The sequence below is a fragment of the Eucyclogobius newberryi genome, unplaced genomic scaffold (genome assembly GCF_026437365.1).
Source record: "Eucyclogobius newberryi isolate DKJ021-1_F unplaced genomic scaffold, fEucNew1.0.hap1 SCAF_19, whole genome shotgun sequence".
Classification (NCBI taxonomy): Eukaryota; Metazoa; Chordata; class Actinopteri; order Gobiiformes; family Gobiidae; genus Eucyclogobius; species Eucyclogobius newberryi.
In genome coordinates, this window is record NW_027315823.1 from 23,722,594 (window position 1) to 23,742,296 (window position 19,703).

The following is a 19,703-nucleotide window of genomic DNA, read 5'->3' on the forward strand; positions in this document are numbered from 1 at the left end:
GTCACCCGCGACCCCGAAAGGGAACAAGCGGTAGAAAATGGATGGATGTACGTCACAGTGTTGTGGGGGCGGCGGGTGAAGCGTAAGAGCAAAGAGGCTGGAGATGATGATGAGGCTAAAGAGGATCAGTGCGGCCTAAAGTCCCATGATCGCTCAAGTAGGACCTCCAGGTTTTCACTGTCACAGAGACGTGCACCTGGTCACTGCTCCTGGAGGAGGTTAAGGCCCATGACGCAAATCATTTTCATTCATTCACGCTGTTTATGGTGGATTTTGATTTTGAGAGCGCGATTGTGAACAGGACACCACCGATGATGATGTTGATCTAAAGAAAATAGTCTTTTGAATGGTTTAAAGTCCTCAAAATGGCGCCTGAAAACGGGAAACTGATCTCACATTCTTTGTTCACTGTTCTACCATTTTGATTAACATTACAAAATAGACGGCAAACAATGACCTCTGTAGAACTGACCATTGTTTATAATGTGTACAGATAAAAGTTAAAGGTGACCTAACTAAAGGTGGAGGCCTGTCATGATACATTGCCTTGTCTAGAATGTTCCACAGTCTGACATTAAACATCTATGCATTTATTCATTTACAGGTTATTGCTCAAAAACACCTTGAAAAACATTCATTCTTACTGTGAGCGGTGTTGCCTCTCCACAGATCAGACCTGTAACTTGATATCCTTTACTCCCGGGTCGAATGGGCTTTATACTCCTCTCATCGTTTCATTCATAGGCACATTGATTGCATTTTTGCTAAAATGCATTATTGAACTTGCATGGATGAACAAAACTAATGCGAAATGTTCATTTATAAATCATTCCTCTGTCGATCCCAAGACCACTTCATCTGGTCAGTCCCCAGAGTCGAGACTGAGATGGGGAGGAAAGACTTCCAGTTCAATGCCCCAAACGACTGGAATCGGCTGCAAAATGTATCTTGAATCTATAATAACAGAATTGGAGGTATAACTCCTGTGGACGTAAACGTTTTTGACTGAAAGGAATTCATGTATGATGTAATGCAACTTAAAAGTCTGATCCCTGTGTTCTGCTCCTCTGTGAAAATGAGGTTCAGAAATGTTACATGGTGTTCCTTTGCCATCGCTTCTGGTTATTTAATACAAAATCTCACTTTATTTCAAGCTTCTGTAAAACACACACACCGCGTTTCTAATTTCTAATAACATTATCATCTAATTTCATTGTGTGAGTTCAATCTCCTGAAAACCTGGCCATGCGTTTCGCTGAATCAGCCCGTCGTCATGGATACGCATGGGACTGGTCTGGCCTGTTCTCTCTGATGTTGGCTCCGGTGTCAGGAATGTGCTCACGACCTTTATGCGTTCCTCACCTGAAATGAAAAACGCACTTGATTATAAGAACAATCCATCACAACAGCGATTATACACCATGAATCATGTCATGCGCTTCATAAACTTGTAAAAGAAGAATTTGAGGGAAACATGTACCCAGGTTATAAAATGTCAAACATAGTTTTATAATAAGGTGTTAAAAGATTGGTAGCAGAAACGAATTCCATGCCTTGTTTGATTCTGTTGTGATCATGAATACTACTCCCTACAAACAGGTAAGGGCATGTTCCTTTGTCTTGATTTCCTCCTCATTGCAGGCTCTTCAAAGTATTGTAAATAAAATAATACTGCCCTTCTATGAACATAGAAAGTGTTTTTCAGACTTCCTATAAGTGATCTGTTCTTCTGTATCTACCTCTGTATCTACCTGCGTTGCACCAATGAAATTTCCCCATGTGGGACAATAAAGGAATATCTTATCTTATCTTATCTTATGTACATCCTAATTCCACCATAAAAACATACCAGGCATCTTCTTCCTCATAATAAAACAAATATACATTTATACATAAGTATAAGTGGCCTAGTTCACAAAGAAACAGCACATGCTAGCTAAACCTTTGTTTAAAGTTGTCGTTTTTACTTCCCTGGAGCATTTAAAATCATATTTTGCTTGCTTCATTAGGACACTATGATAATAATGATAATTAAAGCCGCGCTAGCGGCGATGATGTCTCTCGCCACCCGCGTGACCGCCTTCCCGCGCAACTGTGTTTTGATCGCGATTTCCCCGACACTGCATTCTCTTAGACTTTATTCTTTGACTTTATTCTTTACCCCTTCCTCACTGTACCTCCGTCACCTAGCAACAGACGCTAATGCTGAGGCTAATGCTAAGACCACGGCACGAGAGAAAATGTTCCATCAAAATAAAAGAGGAAGTGAAAGCATTAATTGCGCCTCTGCTGACTAATTGTGAAAATACACAATATCTGCAATGCACTTTTTTTCATGGCGTCTCGAGAAAAATATAAACCATGAGTTTCAAACAAATCAGACAATGTTGAGTTTTTCACACAATGGGTAGGCAGCGCTATAGAGTAAATTTGTTACATGGGTGTTCATTATTTAATTAATTATTATGACCATAAAACGCATTAGTGAGTGAAATATGAGCTCCGTAGATCAATTCCATTAGACGTGACTTGTCCTTGAAAAAACTGAAAATTAAGCCTTTTTGAGGGCGTGTTACGCGGAGACCGTAAGTAATGTCAACATTTTTTTTTTATTGTTATTCAATTTCAATGTCTTTAGATGTAAAAAGTGTTGTTTTGAGCTCGATCAGACAAAAAACCAAGGACAAGTACGATTTTGAAAAAAAAAAGTCAAGCGTGACGGTGCCACTTTGATTCGACATGGCTGACTTCCTGTTTATCATAGAGCGATGCTGCCAGGTGTGTTTTACTCCTCAAAGGTCAGAGGTCAAAGGTAGCTCTATCACTGTCCCAAGTCTCATGTGCCTAGGCCAAAGATTAAGAGTTTCATGTTTTTTCTTTTTTGAACTAGTCGGCACTGTTGTGACGGGCGTTCTCGCAACCTCCATTTTATTGGAGTTTGGGCCGAGCCGATCACGTCTATGCCCCCATGTGTGACTTTTCATCGATGTTCAGGGGGTCAAAAATGCCCGAGTTGTGGCAAAATGACCATGAATGATAATAAGAAGAAGAAACCAGGCAATAACAAAGACTCGTCACATTCCATTCCGCAAAATGGAATGGCTCGAGTCAATAATAATCTGTCATTCGTCACACTAGTCATTTCGAGTGTACCACGTATTTTAAAGAAGGCTCTGAAGCCCGCCTAATGATGATCCTAAACTAAATACCGTATTTTCCGGACTATAAGTCGCACCTTTTTTCATAGTTTTGGCCGGGGTGCGACTTATATTTATACTTATATACTTAGACTTATACTCTGGATCAACTTGTTTGTGATATTATTTATTTCCACACTTGTAACCACATTTCATACTCCAGTGCAACTTATATATGTTTTTTTCTTCTCTGTTATGCATTTTTTGGCTGGTGCGACTTATACTCCGGTGTGACTTATAGTCCGGAAAATACGGTAAACAAACAATAAGTATCGTCAGGCTGCAATGACTGAATAATACATTTTCAAGATTGTCACAGCATTTATCTTCGCTGCAGCAAATATTGGTCACAGACGTCGTCAGGTCTAACCTCTGAACTCGAGTAAGCTGCAACGCAGCCCACACAAAGACGTCTTAACTAAACAAGATTTATGAATATAGGGGAAAAGACATGGACTCACCACATTTACAGTACAGTTCATATTTTACTTGCATAACAATTGGCTCATCATTAATTTGGCAGGAGAAAACGCATCAAATTAATTCAAACAAACACTAGAAAACACAAAATGAAAAACATCTATTTTGTGATTTTGGTTGAACACAATATCTGCACTTCCTTTCGTTCACTTGTAGCGACAAATCTGGAACTATAGTAAACCCAATATGGCGTCATAGGTCAATCAATCAATCAATCAATCAACATATACCCAAGTAGTTAGCTTTAGTTTAATTTATCATTCAGAGACATTAGTTCAATCCACAAACTAATGGTAAAATACATGTGTTCCTTCCAATTGGCCCAATGACAACAACAGCAATGGTTTCCAGGGTGAAAAGGTCTATTATTAGTGAAGTCTTGCTGTCAGGAAAAGTGGATTACATTTTCAGCCAATTTGACACTGCAGAGCTGACAGATGATTGGCTGTGGTCCAGGGAAGTCGTGCTGCTGGAGTTTCCCTCATACAACACAACACAGTGATGAGCGAGGACCTATGACGCCAGGTGCTATGCTTTCTACAGGAATTATTCTAACTTTTCAGCGGGACATTTGAATATATTATGGGCAACACCAACGGGACAAGCGTGGAGAAGCTGCAAGAATGTGAAAGCCATCAGTGGTACAGGAAATTTATGACCGAGTGCCCGTCTGGATTTCTTACCTACTATGAATTTAAGCAGTTTTTCGGCCTGAAGAATCTGTCCGAGGCTTCGAATGAATATGTGCTGACAATGTTTCAAACTTTTGATATGAACGATGTAAGTGATTCCACTGGAGGATGTTGCGTGTGTGAGTGAGAATGTGTGTTTTTTTGCTTGTGACAGCGTGTTGCTGGTAGTACTGGAGAGTAAAGCTTGTTTATTTCTGGGCAAGGGTCAATGCTTCATTACTAAGAGGGACTTATCCCAGTGACGAGGCTTACCATCTGACCCAGAGCTGCCAACAGACCACAAACATGCTTTGAAAGAAAACATGATGACAGTTTTCACACGTTTCAGATGTTTGGAGAGTGTTTTAAGTGATTCTGTTATATTTACCATTGTCAGGTGTAGGTACTTTGTGATTCAATGGATGGAGCATTTACACTGGAACTTAGAGATAATTTCTGGAGCAGACACTATGTTTTCTATTTCATTTTTGCAACTGGATAAAGCCCAAATAGAGCAATATATTGTCGTTATATAACATTTTGTTGTGTGTGAGAGATTTTGGTGAATTAAAGTTACTTTATGACAGAAAATATGGTATAAGACAGTGTACATATTAGTGTTGATGCACGCATTGTTATATTTATGTCCTTAAGAATTGCAAAAGAACAGTTTTCTTGTTGCCACTGTGATTATAGCTTTACTAATACTGATGTCATGTTGTGTGCAGGATGGTTGCATTGATTTCATGGAGTACGTGGCTGCTCTGAGTCTGGTGCTGAAGGCCAATGTCCAACAGAAGTTGAGGTGGTACTTCAAGCTCTACGACTTCGACGGCAGCGGCTGCATCGATCGGGACGAGCTCTTCGTCATTATTAAGGTGAGACAAGGCATTACTTTGTACACTTTTCACATCAAGTAAGACTACAAAACCGATTTGGCCTCACAATGGCCCATGGTTTAGTGTCAAGCGTAATAGAATCTATGGACTGTTTTGAGACAACCTACTTAGTCGACTGAGCTGTGAAAAAAGATTCAAGGATCACAGTGGCTCTGGAATCCCACCAGGATTAAGGGCAGACCTGTGGTTTCAGTTGAGGAGATGAAAATACTGATTGACATTTGCTGACCTCTGGTGGTTAAAGCTAAAGATAGAGTGGTGACGGTAGGAAGTATTTCAGCAGGTCAATTAAAAACCCCAAATGCCCATGCGATTTTATTTTAAACAATTTAGTGATAATGAGTATTTTTTCTTAAAACGTAATAAATACATTATAATAACATTAGCATTTTATTTATTAAATAGTTTGTTTCCACTTAAGATATCATCTACAAAAAATGTGTTTATTTCTTTTTAAAGCACCTTCTTTGTGTTACAGTCCATTCGTGCAATCAGTGGGGTTTCTCATGACATGTCTTCCGAGGACTTTTCAAACATGGTGTTTGACAAGATCGACATCAATGGAGACGGTGAGACGGTGATAATAGTAAAAAGTATTAGCCATGATCGTTTGGGCCAGTTCAACAGTGGGTCTGAGGGCCATTCAAATCTGTCTGCATTTGGCCCGAGGACCGTAGTGTAGACACGCCTATATTAGAGGTTCACCACGACATCTCACTTTTACTAAGTGATCTCATATTCAGGAAAATATTTCATGCAATATTTGAAATCTATTTTAAAATGATGTAATTATGAAATTTCATTCGGGATTTGACATTATCTTTTGACATATTCTATTATACATAAAAATGAATCAAATGTGATTATATGTACAAACTGTCGTCAACCATAACATAAATGGTATTGTTTTCCAGGGGAGCTGTCTTATGAGGAGTTCACGGAGGGGATTCAAAATGACGAGAAGCTGCTGAAGATGCTCACAGAGTGTCTGGATCTGTCCCACATCCTGCAGAAGATCTACGGAGAGCTCAAGGAACAATAGAGACTCTAAACTATTACCCTGCTCAGCCCTGCAGAAGAGACATCGACTAACACAAAGCAACTGTGTTTTAGCAGTTTTATTAAGTAACAAAAATATACAGTTTGATCCTTTATTTTCTTCTTGACATTATACAAAACATTGTTTTTATGTGCCATAAATGTTTTTAATGTTACATTTGTATGTATATTTTAATCTTGTGACACTTCTTAAGTGTATCGGAATAAAGACATTTAGTCTGTTTTATAACATTTCAGCAGTATAATTCTGTGTCTATGGGGTAACGTTAGAAAAACTATTTTTTAATTAAATCAAAAGGTCTGAAAACATTTTTAGCATATTTGCGTAAGTCAACAAGTGAATTTATGCTGGGAAGTGCATAACTCAAATATAAATTACACTTGCAAAATGCTCTTGATCTGCAGTCAGGAATCAGTTTTTCTCACAAACCAGACTCACGGGCCATTGAGGGCACAACCTTCATCTGAAATGCAAAACATAACACAGATAGTTCCAGTGCCTGCATCCGAATGGTAATGCAGTCCTGGAAAATATGCAGTTTAGAGACAGCGGTGGTTTCAGGGTGTGGCTGTCAGTGATGGGACATCTGGGCCACTTCAGCAGCATTTCAGACACCTTTGTTTATATGAAGCATCTTCAATAAAGATAGGTCATTGTTTCCCGTGTCCTTATATAAATGGAACTGTGATCGTCTTATCCCAATCATTTATTAATTATAACGCTAATAATACTTTTCAACTTGAGTAAAATTTAGTTTACTCGTTCTACTGTGAATAAGTAAGTTTACAAGTGACAAATATTTCCGTTGACCATATTCAGATACTTGAACATTTGTGTTTCCTACACTGATCCTTCACATACGACCTTTGAAAAGATAGTGTTCATTATTTAAGTTATTGCCAATGTTATAAATCAGATATTACGTCCAGACAATCATTCTTACTTGTCTCGAATACCGTTTTACTCTTACTTTATTTTGCCAGAGTAATGTTACTTTGAAGTAACCCTAACCCTCTGTGTATTACAGTCTATGGTGTGTCCATGTTTTGTATGGCCTAATTTGAGAAAAGCCTGTGCCTGTCATGTATTCACTCAGCGCTTGAGTTGTATTTGTCACTGACGCGTGCGCTTCTCAAGGGTGTGTCGCGCGTGACGTCACGTGTACCTGAGTTTCGGTGAGGGGGAGGGGCTTCTCAAAGAGGGTGAACATTTCACTCCGTCGCACCGCTTTTACCTTAGATAAACTTTCACTTTGTTGTTATTGTGAAGCGGCGAGGCGCGACACAGACGGCGAACTTTGATTTTGTGGGAGTTTGTGCCGAAGAAGGACAATCTGAACCGCAACACGGAGGATTTGCGCACAGCTGTTTGCGCACAAACCGAACAGCAAAGTGCCCGGCGACTTCCTGGTTCGCCGCTGCCACAGGTACGCGCTTTTCATTAAGACCGGAGCTGTCGATGTAAAGTTTTTGCACATAGTCGTGTCCACAACACTGACATTTATCAGGAAGATCGAGGGTAGAAACGAGTTAGATCTGCGTCTGTGGTCCGCTTATGCGCACTGGAACTACATCTCGGCCATTGCACCTGCCCTTTGACCTCTACATGACACCCTCTTTTAAACGCGTCTCCTTTTATTGGGGGTCCCCTCGCAGGCAGGATGTCGGTGACCCCTCGCCGCGTGCGCCTGAAGCCGTGGCTCGTGGCGCAGGTGGACAGTGGGCGCTACCCGGGGCTCGTGTGGATTGACCGTGATGCCATGCGCTTTAAGATCCCCTGGAAACACGCGACCCGCCACACGCCGCAGCACGAGGACGAAGACACCATCTTCAAGGTGAGACTGGGACTGGGACTGAGACTGGCCCCGAGCCGCGCGCTGGTGTGGCCCGCGAGGCAATCACCGGGAAGTGGTGAAAAGTCAAGGGAACAGGCTATATTTTAATTGTATTGACAGTTGTAAAAACGAGAGGTGAGATGAATCATTGTGCCCTGGGTCGATGCATGATTCACGCCGCTTTCACAGCTCAGTGCATCTTGTGTTCTGGTGATTTTTTTTTTTTTTGGGTTCAGAAACAACAATGTTTTCCCCTCTTTAATGTCTGTGGGTATAAAAGTGGTCCAAATCGGCATGTTTTGTTTAAAGCTGGGACAAATGGGACGCAGGCCTTAAGCTGGGACTGTTCTGGGTAAAAGGGGACGTCTGGTCACCTAATTAAGCTACAAGGGTGTAACGAGTTTGCATTTGGAAGTTGGCCACCTGCTTGAGAGTGTGCGATATGGGCAGAAAAGAATATCTACATTTTTTTATTATTATTATTATTATTATTATTATTATTATTAATTTTATTTTTGAGTATCTCGTCAATCCAACATGAATATCCATTGAGGTTTAGTTATCAGACAAATGTGAAATGTCTTACTACAAAGGTTACAACTTAACTTCATGTATTTTTTATCGGCTCTTCAGTTTCAGTATTGTTTTACTGTAGATTATATAGTTGATATTTACATTTTGCAGATCTTCAAAACAACATAAACAATATTCTCTAAACTATTTGTATTGCCCTTGTCTACACCTGCTTTTAACAGATCCAGTTCTACAGCAAAACTGACCAAAACTGCTAATCTTTTATAGTTTTTCCCACATTATAAACCTGAATGACAGAAAACCTCCCAGATTGACTTACTCATAACACATTCATTGTTGCGTTGCTCTTACTCGCACAATGGCATTTCCCACTTGGATGCTTCATAGTCCTTGTCACTGGCCTACAGGCGTGGGCTGTGGAGACGGGGAAGTTCCAGGAGGGTGTAGATGAACCGGATCCAGCCAAGTGGAAGGCCCAGCTTCGATGTGCCCTCAATAAAAGCAGAGAGTTCAACCTGATCTACGACGGCACCAAAGAAGTCCCCATGAATCCCCTCAAGATCTACAACGTGTGTGACATACCGCAGTCCATGACCAACCAAGGTAACGCCGGCACATTTCTGATGGTTTAGTTCAGTTTGCAGACGGCCATGTTCCACTCGAAGCTGTTGGGAGAGGACACGAGTGCAATTCAGTAAAAACGGAACAAAAACAAACAAAGTTGTACTTGCCAAAGTGATTTTTAAGGAAATTAAATTACCCCCGTTTTTATTCAGCATTCACACATTTATCTAGGCTTGAATTTGCAATATTGTATGAAACTGCATTTTCCTTCATTATAGCTCTGTCTGATGCTGGTTCCTGGACTCCCGGCGATGACGATGGAGGAGACGAAGACATTCCCAACACGCCAGAATCTCTCCCTCTGTATCCGTCCAATGGTAAAATCCTCTGCTGTGTTTTCAACTATAAACCAGAATGTTTTTTGATTTTGACACAATTCGTTTTCCTTCAGGCACCAGCCCCTCTCCTATGATCCTGTGGTCTCCGTGCTCCGACGCCTCCATGCAGCCCCCCAGCTGTCCGCCTTCAAATGAGGTCTGGCCCAAGGAGGAGCCCAACAAGGTGTGGCCCAAAGAGGAGCCGGTGGACGTGGAGATGCAGCCTCCACCGATGGCTGTCATGACGCCGGTGGCTCTGCCTGAAACCATAATGCACCCTGCGCCGCTGTCTGAAGCGCTGTTCGCCACTCCAGAAACGTGGATCAGTTCTCTCCCAAGTAAGGAAAGGAACAGTGTAACTTTTACTGGTTTTTAAAAGGGTACTAAAACGACAAGGGACTGGAGATGGAAGCCTGATGGATGGGTTAGCCGCGGTCCCTGGCTAGAATCTTTACATACAGTATTTACATGCAAAATGTGCCAGTCCCTCTACAGATAAGTTAAAAACGGTACAACAGCTGAACCAGTGCCTTGACCTGCACAGAGGAAGCGATTACAAGTTTTTCCTCTTCTCACTTTATGGACAGGCCATGGCTCATGTTCAGGTCAGAACCTCCAGAATCCCCTCACTGCGCTGCAGAGGCTGCACTAGCGCTGACTCTGGTGCTGGGCTTTAGGTAGTGACCATTCATGTCAGAGAGAGGACTTTTAGGTTTGAACTGGATTTATGTATTGAAACGGACAACCCAAATGTGAGACTCATTCTGCTTTCTGATTGGATAAGCTTGAGAATCAAAACACTTTACAACATTAAAATTTGTCTTGCAATTAATAATTGTAATCAAATTTATTCTTATCAGTAAAAGCTGTATGTGATTAGAACATGTTTAACTCTTATCTGGGGACACAATCGTACATTCTCTCCCTTTCAAACAACTTAAATGTTTGCAGACGGTTTTATTTTTGGTATTTAATCTGGTGTTATTTGGTTTAGCAGTAGGGCTAGATTAGAAATTTGACTTTTCTAAGATGTTTTATCTTTTTTTAAATTCTCTTGCATCTCTTTCATAGTGACAGACCTGGAGGTGCAGTTCTTGTACAGGGGCAAAGAGATGTGTCCCATGATGACAGTCAGTAACCCTCAGGGCTGCAGACTGTTTTACGGGGACCTGGGTCCGATGGTGAACCAGGAGGAGCTGTTTGGACCTGTGAGTCTGGAGCAGCTGCGTTTCCCCACCACCGAGCACATCACCAACGACAAGCAGCGCATCTTCACCAACCGCCTGCTGGATGTGATGGACCGCGGCCTCATCCTGGAGGTCAGCGGGCACGACATCTACGCCGTGCGCCTCTGTCAGTGCAAAGTGTACTGGTCCGGCCCCTGCGCTCCGAACCCAGAGGCCCCGAACCTCATCGAGAGACAGAGGAAGATCAAACTGTTCTGCCTCGAGTCTTTTCTCAGTGGTAAATGAGCTTGACACAATCGGCATTGCTTTGAAGATGATGCAGAAATAAACAAGGCTTTTGTTGTGGTTGTAGGTGTGATCGCTCATCAACGCGGCCAGACTCCAGCCCCACCTAATTTTGATATCTGTCTGTGCTTTGGAGAGGAGTGGCCCGACGGCCGTCCCAAAGAGAGGAAACTGATCATGGTCCAGGTGAGGCTTGTTCAGAAACTCTGTTCTTTTTAAAATCTGTGACGTTCCTGGTGAACGATAAAGCTTTGGCACGCACCAGTCTGCTCTTTACATGCTGCACATGACAAACTAAACCCCTTCTGTGTCTCCACTGCTGTAGGTCATTCCTGTTGTGGCTCGTATGATCAGTGAGATGTTTTCGGGAGACAACACGCGCTCCTTCGACAGTGGCAGTGTTCGTCTGCAGATTTCGATCCCTGACATCAAAGACAACATTGTGACCCACCTGAAACAGCTGTACTGCCTGCTGCAGACCCACCAGGGCCAGGACGGCTGGGCCATGCCCCCTGGTCCTGGTCTGAACATTGTTCAAGCTCTGCAGTCGCAGTGAAGCACGATCTGATGGACTATGTTTGACTCCACACTTGCTCACCAGTACTTGTGTGTATTATCCTATATTTGATGTAACTAGATGCGATACAAGTTTCTGTTGCATATGAAAGGGACACATCTGGGGACTGCGCTATCCAAAGTCCTCACCGTAAGGGAACATTTTACAAAGTAAATGAGTTACAGAAATGGTCGACACATTATTTACCCTCAATACCCAATTTGGCAAGGTTCCTCGTGTCCAGCTCAGAGTCCTGTCAATTCTGCTCCTTCATCTTACTCCTGGTGCCATTCATGTTGTGTCAAATATGCATGTTTTTTTCACAATTATCGAAGATCGAACCTTTTTAAAAACATGGGTTTGTCAAATGTATCTTGTTGCTCCGCACATGTTATGGGGTATTTTCTTCTTTCCGTGTGTCGCTTTAATCCATTGCTGTTTATTGAAGCATTATTCAGTGTCTGTTGTGAGATGTCAATGCACTTTGAGTGCTGAAGTACATTTTATAGTTTAAGTAAATGCATAAACACTTGTGAATTTTAGCAATGACAGTGATTGTATTCCTTTTGACTTAATAAATCTTGCCTTCATTGGTGCATTGATCTAAAGAAAATATGTGATTACAAAACAAAGTACTCTACAATAGTGACCTCTAGCGGATCAGTTTAAAACCCCTCAGGGTTTGAGTTCTTTTTGGTCTAGGTTATTCTAGCAGTTGACTTCACTCCCTAATTATTTAAGACTCCTCCAATCTTATTTTAATAACTATCTTAAAAACTATATACGCATTTTCCCCTGACTAGCTGGTACCTCCTTGGTAACCTTTGTCTATCTTGGGCGTCTTTTCTGGATCACACCCTGATCTGAGCCTGCTCCGTCAGGGAGCTGTCACCAGTCGGACTTTGGCCTTCACTTTATAAGGAAGTCCTGGGTTGATCAAGCTTCTGACGGGTTTTACAATTAAACTAAACATTGCTCTGGACTGAACATCTAATCACCGGTAAGACATTTAACTCCGTCTGTAGATCAAGTCTTGTTTGTCTAAATTAATTTGACTAAAGTTTATTAAATTATGATCATTTGGATACAATGGCATCTTGCTATTGGTCTGGTATTACTTGTTGGTAATGTGGATGTGTAATCATTTTTACTTGTATCAACCCTTTTATTTACTAAACCTTGTCTAGTATGTGCTACACTCATCCAATCATCTGCCAATATGCTTTCAACTAAATTGATAACGTGATCATATAAAAGTCAGATCTTCTAATTTTAACTACATTTTAAACTTTTCTCATAACAAACGAGTCAACATTGTTAAATGAATGATTAACATGACCCTCCACTCCGTGTATGTTCTACATATGCTGTAGGTGTGTCAGTGCAGAGAAACAATAATGAGGGGGAACAGTCCTTATGCGAGTGACACCAGCAGCTTTACCGAATCTTATCAGTCAAAGTAAGTCTTATTATTGAATCTTTGTTTCTCACACAGTAATATTCACTAAAAATATCTTTGATTTCACCACAGCAGCTTCTCTGCATTGGATGAAACATCATCCCAGGCGTCCAATCTGTCCAGGCCCAGCGCAAAAGCGGTTTATAGTGAGTACACTGTATTTTGAATTATAGTTTTGTGTCTCTGATGGCTACTTGACATTAGGGGGAGGGCGATATGATATAAAGTCAAATATTACAATTCTCTTGATATCAGATCATTAGTTTATCATGATTCATGTCAACTTTATATTGCTTTTAAGAGGTAAATTATGTAATGTTCACGCTTCATTGCAATTGGTGAAGAAAATACATTGGAATTTCATGTTCACAATGTCTTTAACATCAGAATACAACTGTCATTAACTGCCTCTCAGACTCAGCCTGTAGGTTAAATTATCTTAAATTTGAGAATAAAGCTGCATTCAAGAGAAAAATGTGGAATCATAAAGTAGCAATTTTACCAATATAGCATTTTGTCACAGGAATGATATCACAGTGTTATTGTTATCACTGTTTCCCAGCCCTACTTGACAACACTATTTATGTTTAACAGTGCAGAGAAAGGAGTATGCTGCTTCCATAAACAAGATGTTGGACAATGTTCAGTACAGAGTGGAGGTAATATCACTACTTTGTCAGTATTAGTACTTTATCAGTACTTGTATTCTTGAATAGTTGTGTATTTAAATTTAGAGACAAAAAATGCTTTACAATATTTCTAAAATGTTTAAGGTTTTGTATTAAATGACCGCATTGTGAAGAAAGTCCGCCTTTGGCCACAGACCCATATCAGCTGCACACCACTGAATTTATAAGACTGTGGATTGATATTTTGTGGCCGCGTGTTGCAGCATTTGTTTACCTGTGAACTGGATGGAAAGGAGCTGAGGGGAATATCGGACTGTGTGGAGAGGCTGAGGCTGCTGGACGGGATGGGCCGTGTGTGGGGCCAGAACATGGTCCTGGCTCTGAAAGGGGCAAATATGATCCTCATCGACATCGAAACCAAGGTACTGCGTCCACACAAGGCGGGTTTATGAGCGGGACAGTGATGTCATGTGACACAGCACAGCCCTTCCAAAGAGCAATAACAAGACACATGGAAACACCTGCCATAAAGTTATGCAAACACCGTTTCTTAAATATTAATCTGAATGGTTATTTGTCAAATCAATCAACGTGTTTGCAAAACGATTATGACGGACAAAGTGTCATCGAGACATATTTTCTGTTTTAACCATAGCAATTTATGTGGGCGGAGCTTTAGTAATAATAAGAGTGTTTACTTTTTTATTATTATTAGTAGTATTATTTGTCTTATGCCAGCTATTTTTATTATTTTATTTTATCTTTATTTTTATTTTCTGCCCTCCATTCCCTATTAAGATGAGAGGACCTGTTTACAGGAGTTTTGTTAATAAGAGTTTTTGTTCATAAGAGTTCTTCTATTAAGAGTGTTTTTTAAACTTCTATAAGTTATCTGTCCTTTCCCCCTGTATCTACCTGCGTTGTAACACCAAAATGTCCCCATGTGTGGACAATAAAGGCATATCTTATCTTATCTTATCTTTATTTTGAGTATTTTGATGTTATTTCAGTACTGACGCATAAAAGTGTGCTTTAAATATCTATTTAAGTTTGCATGTTCGACTGAAGTTGCCCTGTATTTTTCAGGAGGAGCTGGAGTGCATATCCTTCAGTGATGTAGTGGAGATCCAGTATGTCCTGGACTCTGGAGTCTTTAACTCTCTGCTCACAGTCTCAGTGCAGCGCCGGGCAAAACCTAAAACCAGCGTGTTCCTGTTCCAGTGCGACGACGTCGGGGTGAGCAGCAGCCCAGTCATTGGCCTGGAGCTTGTTCCTTGTATTTGGGAGATTAGGCGTCATTGATTATAACCTATAATAGAAGAGGACATTTGAGTCCAAAGAGCATATTGTCATGTTCTTTGTTGTTGTTACATTTTGAATGTGTGCAGGCCGACTTAGTAGAGAAACATCTCTCTCAAGCACTTTCTCGTAGACATGAGATTTCAAGTATCAGGTAAAGAAGCTGAAGAGCGAAATGTTTTATTTACTTCATTACATTATATATACATTTACTGTGAGTCTGTGTCTTTTACAGCAGTGGCAGTGTCGGCTCTCCATCACCACCACGAGAAGAGCCCGTGCTGTTGTGGACGGCCCCTGATTATGGTGAGGCACAATCAGGGGCATCTGTGTCCAAATGATGGCCTTTAAGACTTCCTGCTGAATTGGCCCAAATCATCAAAAGCAGTTCTTCTTCATGCCAATTTAACATTTTTTTTACTGAAACTTTTTACCACTATAACTTAAATAACAAACATTGTGATGTCTCAGTCAACCCTATAACAAGTGCAATATTTAGCAGGATTCACTATATTGTCATCCTAACGTCTAGACGCCCCTGCTCTAATGTATTTATATATATATATATATCTATGTCCGAGCAGAAGATGACACCACTGCATCTGAGGCGACCCTTCAGGAGGAGGAAGAGGCGTTCTCCTCCCGAGAGCAGACCCCTGTCCCACAGCTGACAGAAGAGGAAAGCTTCGCTCCTCCTCAAATCTACACAGAACTGGATAGAAATGTGGTCAGAACCATGTCACACAAAATGCACCCGTTGTGGTCTACATTTTCCCCCTAAATATTCTATCTTTTGCAGGACATCTTAAATCATATTTTAGGCGATATTGAAATCTTCATGGGGAAAATATCGGCAGTTTTAGCCAAAAATGAAAAAAAGAAGAAGAAAAAGAAGAAGAAGGGTATTAATAACTCATAACAATAAATATGGGGAAATATGGCTGCACTTCATTTAGGCCTGTTATTATTTGTCAGATATGGGAGAAAATGAGTTTGTATCAAATTCATATTTGTGTTTATATTCTGTCTCAGTGGTGGATGGCATGCCCTCTGCAGAAGAGTTTGCTGTGTGTTTACGCAAAATCAAGTCTGGTTTTAACCTACTGGTATGTATCTTCTTCATTTGGATTCATTATTCAAATTTCTTATCATCAATGTGTAAAAGTGTATCTTTATATATTCGTCCAGGGAGAGCTGAATGGGAAGATCCATAACCCAAGTGCTTCAGACTTTGTTCACTCTTTATTTGCTACATTGGCCTATGTAAGTACATGTTATGTTACTATGGCAATGAAAATTGTGAATGTAATTTGTTATATCTTAATATAATATGTATTTGGACTATAGAGTAATGTTTTGGAATACCTTTGACTTTTAATCAAAAATGAACTGTTTGTCAATGTGTCTATGCCATTTCCTCATTTTATGCTGTCTTACAATTTTATTTTATTGGAGCCATGCTTGTTTTCCTCGATGTGTCTCTCTAATAATCCATGATCTTCCAGCGTCTGGGTGCAACAATGGGAGAACTGTGAAGGAGGTTGTGATTTTAGCAGGAAACCTGAGACAGTCCTGTTCAACCAAACTGTGGGCAGATCAGCTCTGAGTCCTGAGTACAATACAATATAATACATAATCACATTCTAGTTTCCACCTATTATAGGTCAGAGCTCACTGTCCCGAAGGCCTCCCTCCTTCTATATTGGTGCCTGTGTTGACCTTGGACAGTGTGCAGCTCATGACGGACGAGGTGACGGATGAAGAGGAACAACTGTGGCAGAGTCTGGGAGAGGCCTGGAGCAGCACTGGGTAAAGTCTGGATGTCCTTTATGATATTGACATTTATCTCGATAGATACTGGACATTGTTACTTGGTATTGCCTAGTACCTCGTGATACAGTACAAATCTTGATACAGGGTCCACAATACCATACAAATCCCGTTACTCGGAACCTGATACATGGATATCCCTTAAAACCAGTGTAGTTATTGAAGTGTAGAAATCTGCCATTTATAATGTGACTTTATGTTGTTTAAAAGTATCTCGTTGCACATCTCTGTCTCCATACACGTATTGCCAAAAAGTTCATCATAATAAAAATAGAGTAAATACTACACAAACGAGTACAAGTCACTTTTGTGAATTGGGCAAGACACCGCCTAGTCTAGAAGTCGCAAAGTTATTGTTTATCATTTGCCCACTTTGTCATTGACTTACATTAATGTTGTTGAGTTATAAGAAGTATTTTTGAATGTCTAGTACGCAGTGGGCTGAAGCCGAGGACGACATCTCCACCTATAATCTAGAGTTTTTTGATGGCTGGCAGCCTCTTGATGTGAACGCAGTGTTGGATCCACACGAACCTATGGAGAGGTCTGAGCGGTCTATAAGGTCTATGGAGAGGCCTATGGAGAGGCTGCGGACCCAGAGCCCGAGTCTGGTAAGCTTGTGTAACAAAAACACATCTAACACAAACAGCTTTCAGGATAACATACTGTACCTGTGTGATATCCATGGGGCGTTGTAGAATGCACCGCAATGGAAACCCATGAAGCAACATACAAAGCGGTAAATAAATAGAATGTATTCAAAAGTCGGCGACACAGTAAATGGTTTGAATCGCTTGACCTCTTTTCACGTCTCTGCAGCTCAAGAGAAGCCGAATACATGGTGGCTATGTACGACTTCACCTCCAGAAATCACAGAGAACTCACCATCGCTAAAGGAGACATGGTCGAGGTGAGAATCTGCTGCACCGTTTGTTTGACATTAGCTGTTTGATGACTGAGTTTGTTGAGTGAACTTTTGTCCGCGAACAGCTGCTGGACAAGTCTAAACAATGGTGGAAAGTGAGGGACGCTCAAGGAGACGAGGGTTATGTGCCCAATAATGTACTGCAGTTTCTAAACGAGCAGCGGGATGAAGAGGTAATCAATATCTGTAAGGTCAAGTTAAAGGTGCACTATGTCACTTTTCTGGTGTGAGTTATCCATGCAGATGTTATTGCTTGGGCTGGAATATTCTGTAATATGACATTAAACTTGACTATCATTCATATATTTCAGTTATATTTCAGTTACAAAGTGCTTGATTCTTAATGTAAGTGTGGTCACCTTTCAGCAGATTGGACTAGACAAACTGTGGAAAATTCCAGGCAAAGCAATAACGTTGGACTGTCCACCAGAGACGTTAGACAAAAGTCCTCTAGATCATGTGTTTGGATGTCTCTTTCAGGATGTAGAAGGTCCACCAGTTCTCACCAAGAGATCCAAACCTGCACAAGTGACAGCTTGGCTTGAAGACAAGGGTTTTACCAAAATGTGAGTGCACTGATTAACCTAGAAATATTTCAGAATTAATGATTGATTCCAGGCCATCACTTACCTGATTACGTCAGCTCCCATTGTAAGTGTTTATTACCCTGCGTTAGTTGCCAAGGACCTCAGAACAACAGGATGTCTCATTACGTTTTAGGATAGCTGGATGATAATTTATCAATCCAGACAGATATTTTAGTCCGGTTTGTTGCTCCCATTCACACATTAAAGAATACATAAACGATTTTAAAAAGTGATAAGGCGTTAATAAGGCCCTAGGAGTTAAAGGCACTGAGCAAAAGCCGGATTCAAGACCATTGGACAGTTTCTTCTGCACGAGGCACAGTCTATGCAGCAGCTCAGTGATGCATAATGTCTTTGTAATTACTGAGCTTATCTACATCAAACAAAAATGTTAACGAAGTTCAAAGTCTTCCCTGTCAATGTAATATTTTGAAACAAGCGTGTGATTCCATTTAAATGAAAGGACTTTGAGCCACAGGTTTAATACTCGCAGTAACAATAGACAATCTCGTTCAACATTTATGGATTTTTACTTTCTATCTGAAATAAATCCATTTAGCTATAGTCATAGGGTTCAGCTTCATGCTTAGTGGTCATATTTTCAGGACCGTACAAAATAAATATGTTGTTTTGGACTGATATTATCATCAGTCTGAAACTCATGGATCGTCTCTCCGTGTGAAATTAAGACATCACCAAAGACTAGAACATAAACGCAATCTGACCATTCAGCGAGATTGGTGTTCATTTTAATATTTATTTTAAATATCTATGATGTACAGGGTTCACATTGACAACCATTTTACTGATAATTGTTTCGAAAGCGTGATACTACTGTGCTGTAACAGTTATGTAACCAGCTATCATTTGATTTAGCCTTTATCTATTGAAAGGAATAGCAAGTCCACCCAATTTATTACTACGGTAGTTTCTTATCAAAATTTTGCCCGAATCAATTACAGGGAACGCGGTTGCATATATTCTGTTTTTCAGTACTGTGCGTTGTCTGGGTGTCCTGAGTGGCTCCATGCTTTTGGGAATGACCCGAGAAGAGCTGAAGACCCTCTGTCCCGAGGAAGGAGGCAGGGTCTTCTATCAGCTGCAGAACGTCAAAGCTGCTCTGGCTGTAAGTCCCTCAAAGCAGCCTCCTCACATTATGGTCATATTATCCACAAAAATGCAAGCTATTTTTCATACAGGCTGGAAATTAAGGACCGCCAACACTGACGAGAAGAGACCCAGACACCCATCATACACAGACCAACTTGAACTTCTGATCATTGTTTTATTCTCACATTTATTTTCCAAATGTCATTTTGAGTTGCTCACC

At 40.8% G+C, this 19,703-nt stretch overlaps 3 protein-coding genes across 4 annotated transcripts; all 3 read left to right on the forward strand.

Moving 5' to 3' along the window:
• The first annotated feature begins 4,161 nt into the window (after window positions 1-4,161).
• Window positions 4,162-6,344, forward strand: guca1ab.2 (guanylate cyclase activator 1Ab.2). The gene is made up of 4 exons (XM_072452876.1): window positions 4,162-4,457; window positions 5,077-5,226; window positions 5,726-5,816; window positions 6,162-6,344. Exons 1-4 carry the CDS (start codon window positions 4,260-4,262, stop codon window positions 6,287-6,289), a joined length of 567 nt encoding a protein of 188 aa, XP_072308977.1. The 5' UTR covers window positions 4,162-4,259; the 3' UTR covers window positions 6,290-6,344.
• A 1,130-nt stretch (window positions 6,345-7,474) lies between these two features.
• irf6 (interferon regulatory factor 6) lies at window positions 7,475-12,213 on the forward strand. 2 transcript variants are annotated; one of them, XM_072452242.1, is made up of 8 exons: window positions 7,475-7,733; window positions 7,963-8,141; window positions 9,083-9,278; window positions 9,518-9,616; window positions 9,691-9,954; window positions 10,688-11,080; window positions 11,156-11,274; window positions 11,414-12,212. In XM_072452242.1, the coding sequence occupies exons 2-8, from the start codon at window positions 7,968-7,970 to the stop codon at window positions 11,642-11,644; spliced, it is 1,476 nt and encodes a 491-aa protein (XP_072308343.1). In that variant the 5' UTR covers window positions 7,475-7,733; window positions 7,963-7,967; the 3' UTR covers window positions 11,645-12,212. The 2 variants fall into 2 exon arrangements, with proteins under 2 accessions (XP_072308343.1, XP_072308344.1); XM_072452243.1 differs by lacking the exon at window positions 7,475-7,733 and having other exon boundaries at window positions 11,414-12,213.
• Window positions 12,214-13,020: 807 nt separating this feature from the next.
• On the forward strand, window positions 13,021-19,678 carry eps8l3a (EPS8 signaling adaptor L3a). The gene is made up of 20 exons (XM_072452244.1): window positions 13,021-13,103; window positions 13,176-13,249; window positions 13,698-13,762; window positions 13,996-14,154; window positions 14,819-14,968; window positions 15,121-15,185; window positions 15,267-15,337; window positions 15,616-15,758; window positions 15,831-15,933; window positions 16,064-16,137; window positions 16,220-16,294; window positions 16,695-16,840; window positions 17,292-17,405; window positions 17,448-17,472; window positions 17,560-17,600; window positions 17,681-17,771; window positions 17,852-17,959; window positions 18,267-18,352; window positions 19,367-19,499; window positions 19,573-19,678. The coding sequence occupies exons 1-20, from the start codon at window positions 13,042-13,044 to the stop codon at window positions 19,582-19,584; spliced, it is 1,797 nt and encodes a 598-aa protein (XP_072308345.1). The 5' UTR covers window positions 13,021-13,041; the 3' UTR covers window positions 19,585-19,678.
• Window positions 19,679-19,703: the final 25 nt, after the last annotated feature.

Coding starts and splice junctions, on each gene's coding strand:
- guca1ab.2 (XM_072452876.1), top strand. CDS start 4,260: ATGGGCAACACCAACGGGACAAGCGTGGAGAAGCTGCAAGAATGTGAA. Junction 4,458..5,076: donor AAACTTTTGATATGAACGAT/GTAAGTGATTCC, acceptor TGTTGTGTGCAG/GATGGTTGCATTGATTTCAT. Junction 5,227..5,725: donor AGCTCTTCGTCATTATTAAG/GTGAGACAAGGC, acceptor TTTGTGTTACAG/TCCATTCGTGCAATCAGTGG.
- irf6 (XM_072452242.1), top strand. CDS start 7,968: ATGTCGGTGACCCCTCGCCGCGTGCGCCTGAAGCCGTGGCTCGTGGCG. Junction 9,617..9,690: donor CCCTCTGTATCCGTCCAATG/GTAAAATCCTCT, acceptor GTTTTCCTTCAG/GCACCAGCCCCTCTCCTATG. Junction 11,275..11,413: donor GGAAACTGATCATGGTCCAG/GTGAGGCTTGTT, acceptor CCACTGCTGTAG/GTCATTCCTGTTGTGGCTCG.
- eps8l3a (XM_072452244.1), top strand. CDS start 13,042: ATGAGGGGGAACAGTCCTTATGCGAGTGACACCAGCAGCTTTACCGAA. Junction 13,763..13,995: donor ATGTTCAGTACAGAGTGGAG/GTAATATCACTA, acceptor CGCGTGTTGCAG/CATTTGTTTACCTGTGAACT. Junction 14,969..15,120: donor TCCAGTGCGACGACGTCGGG/GTGAGCAGCAGC, acceptor GAATGTGTGCAG/GCCGACTTAGTAGAGAAACA.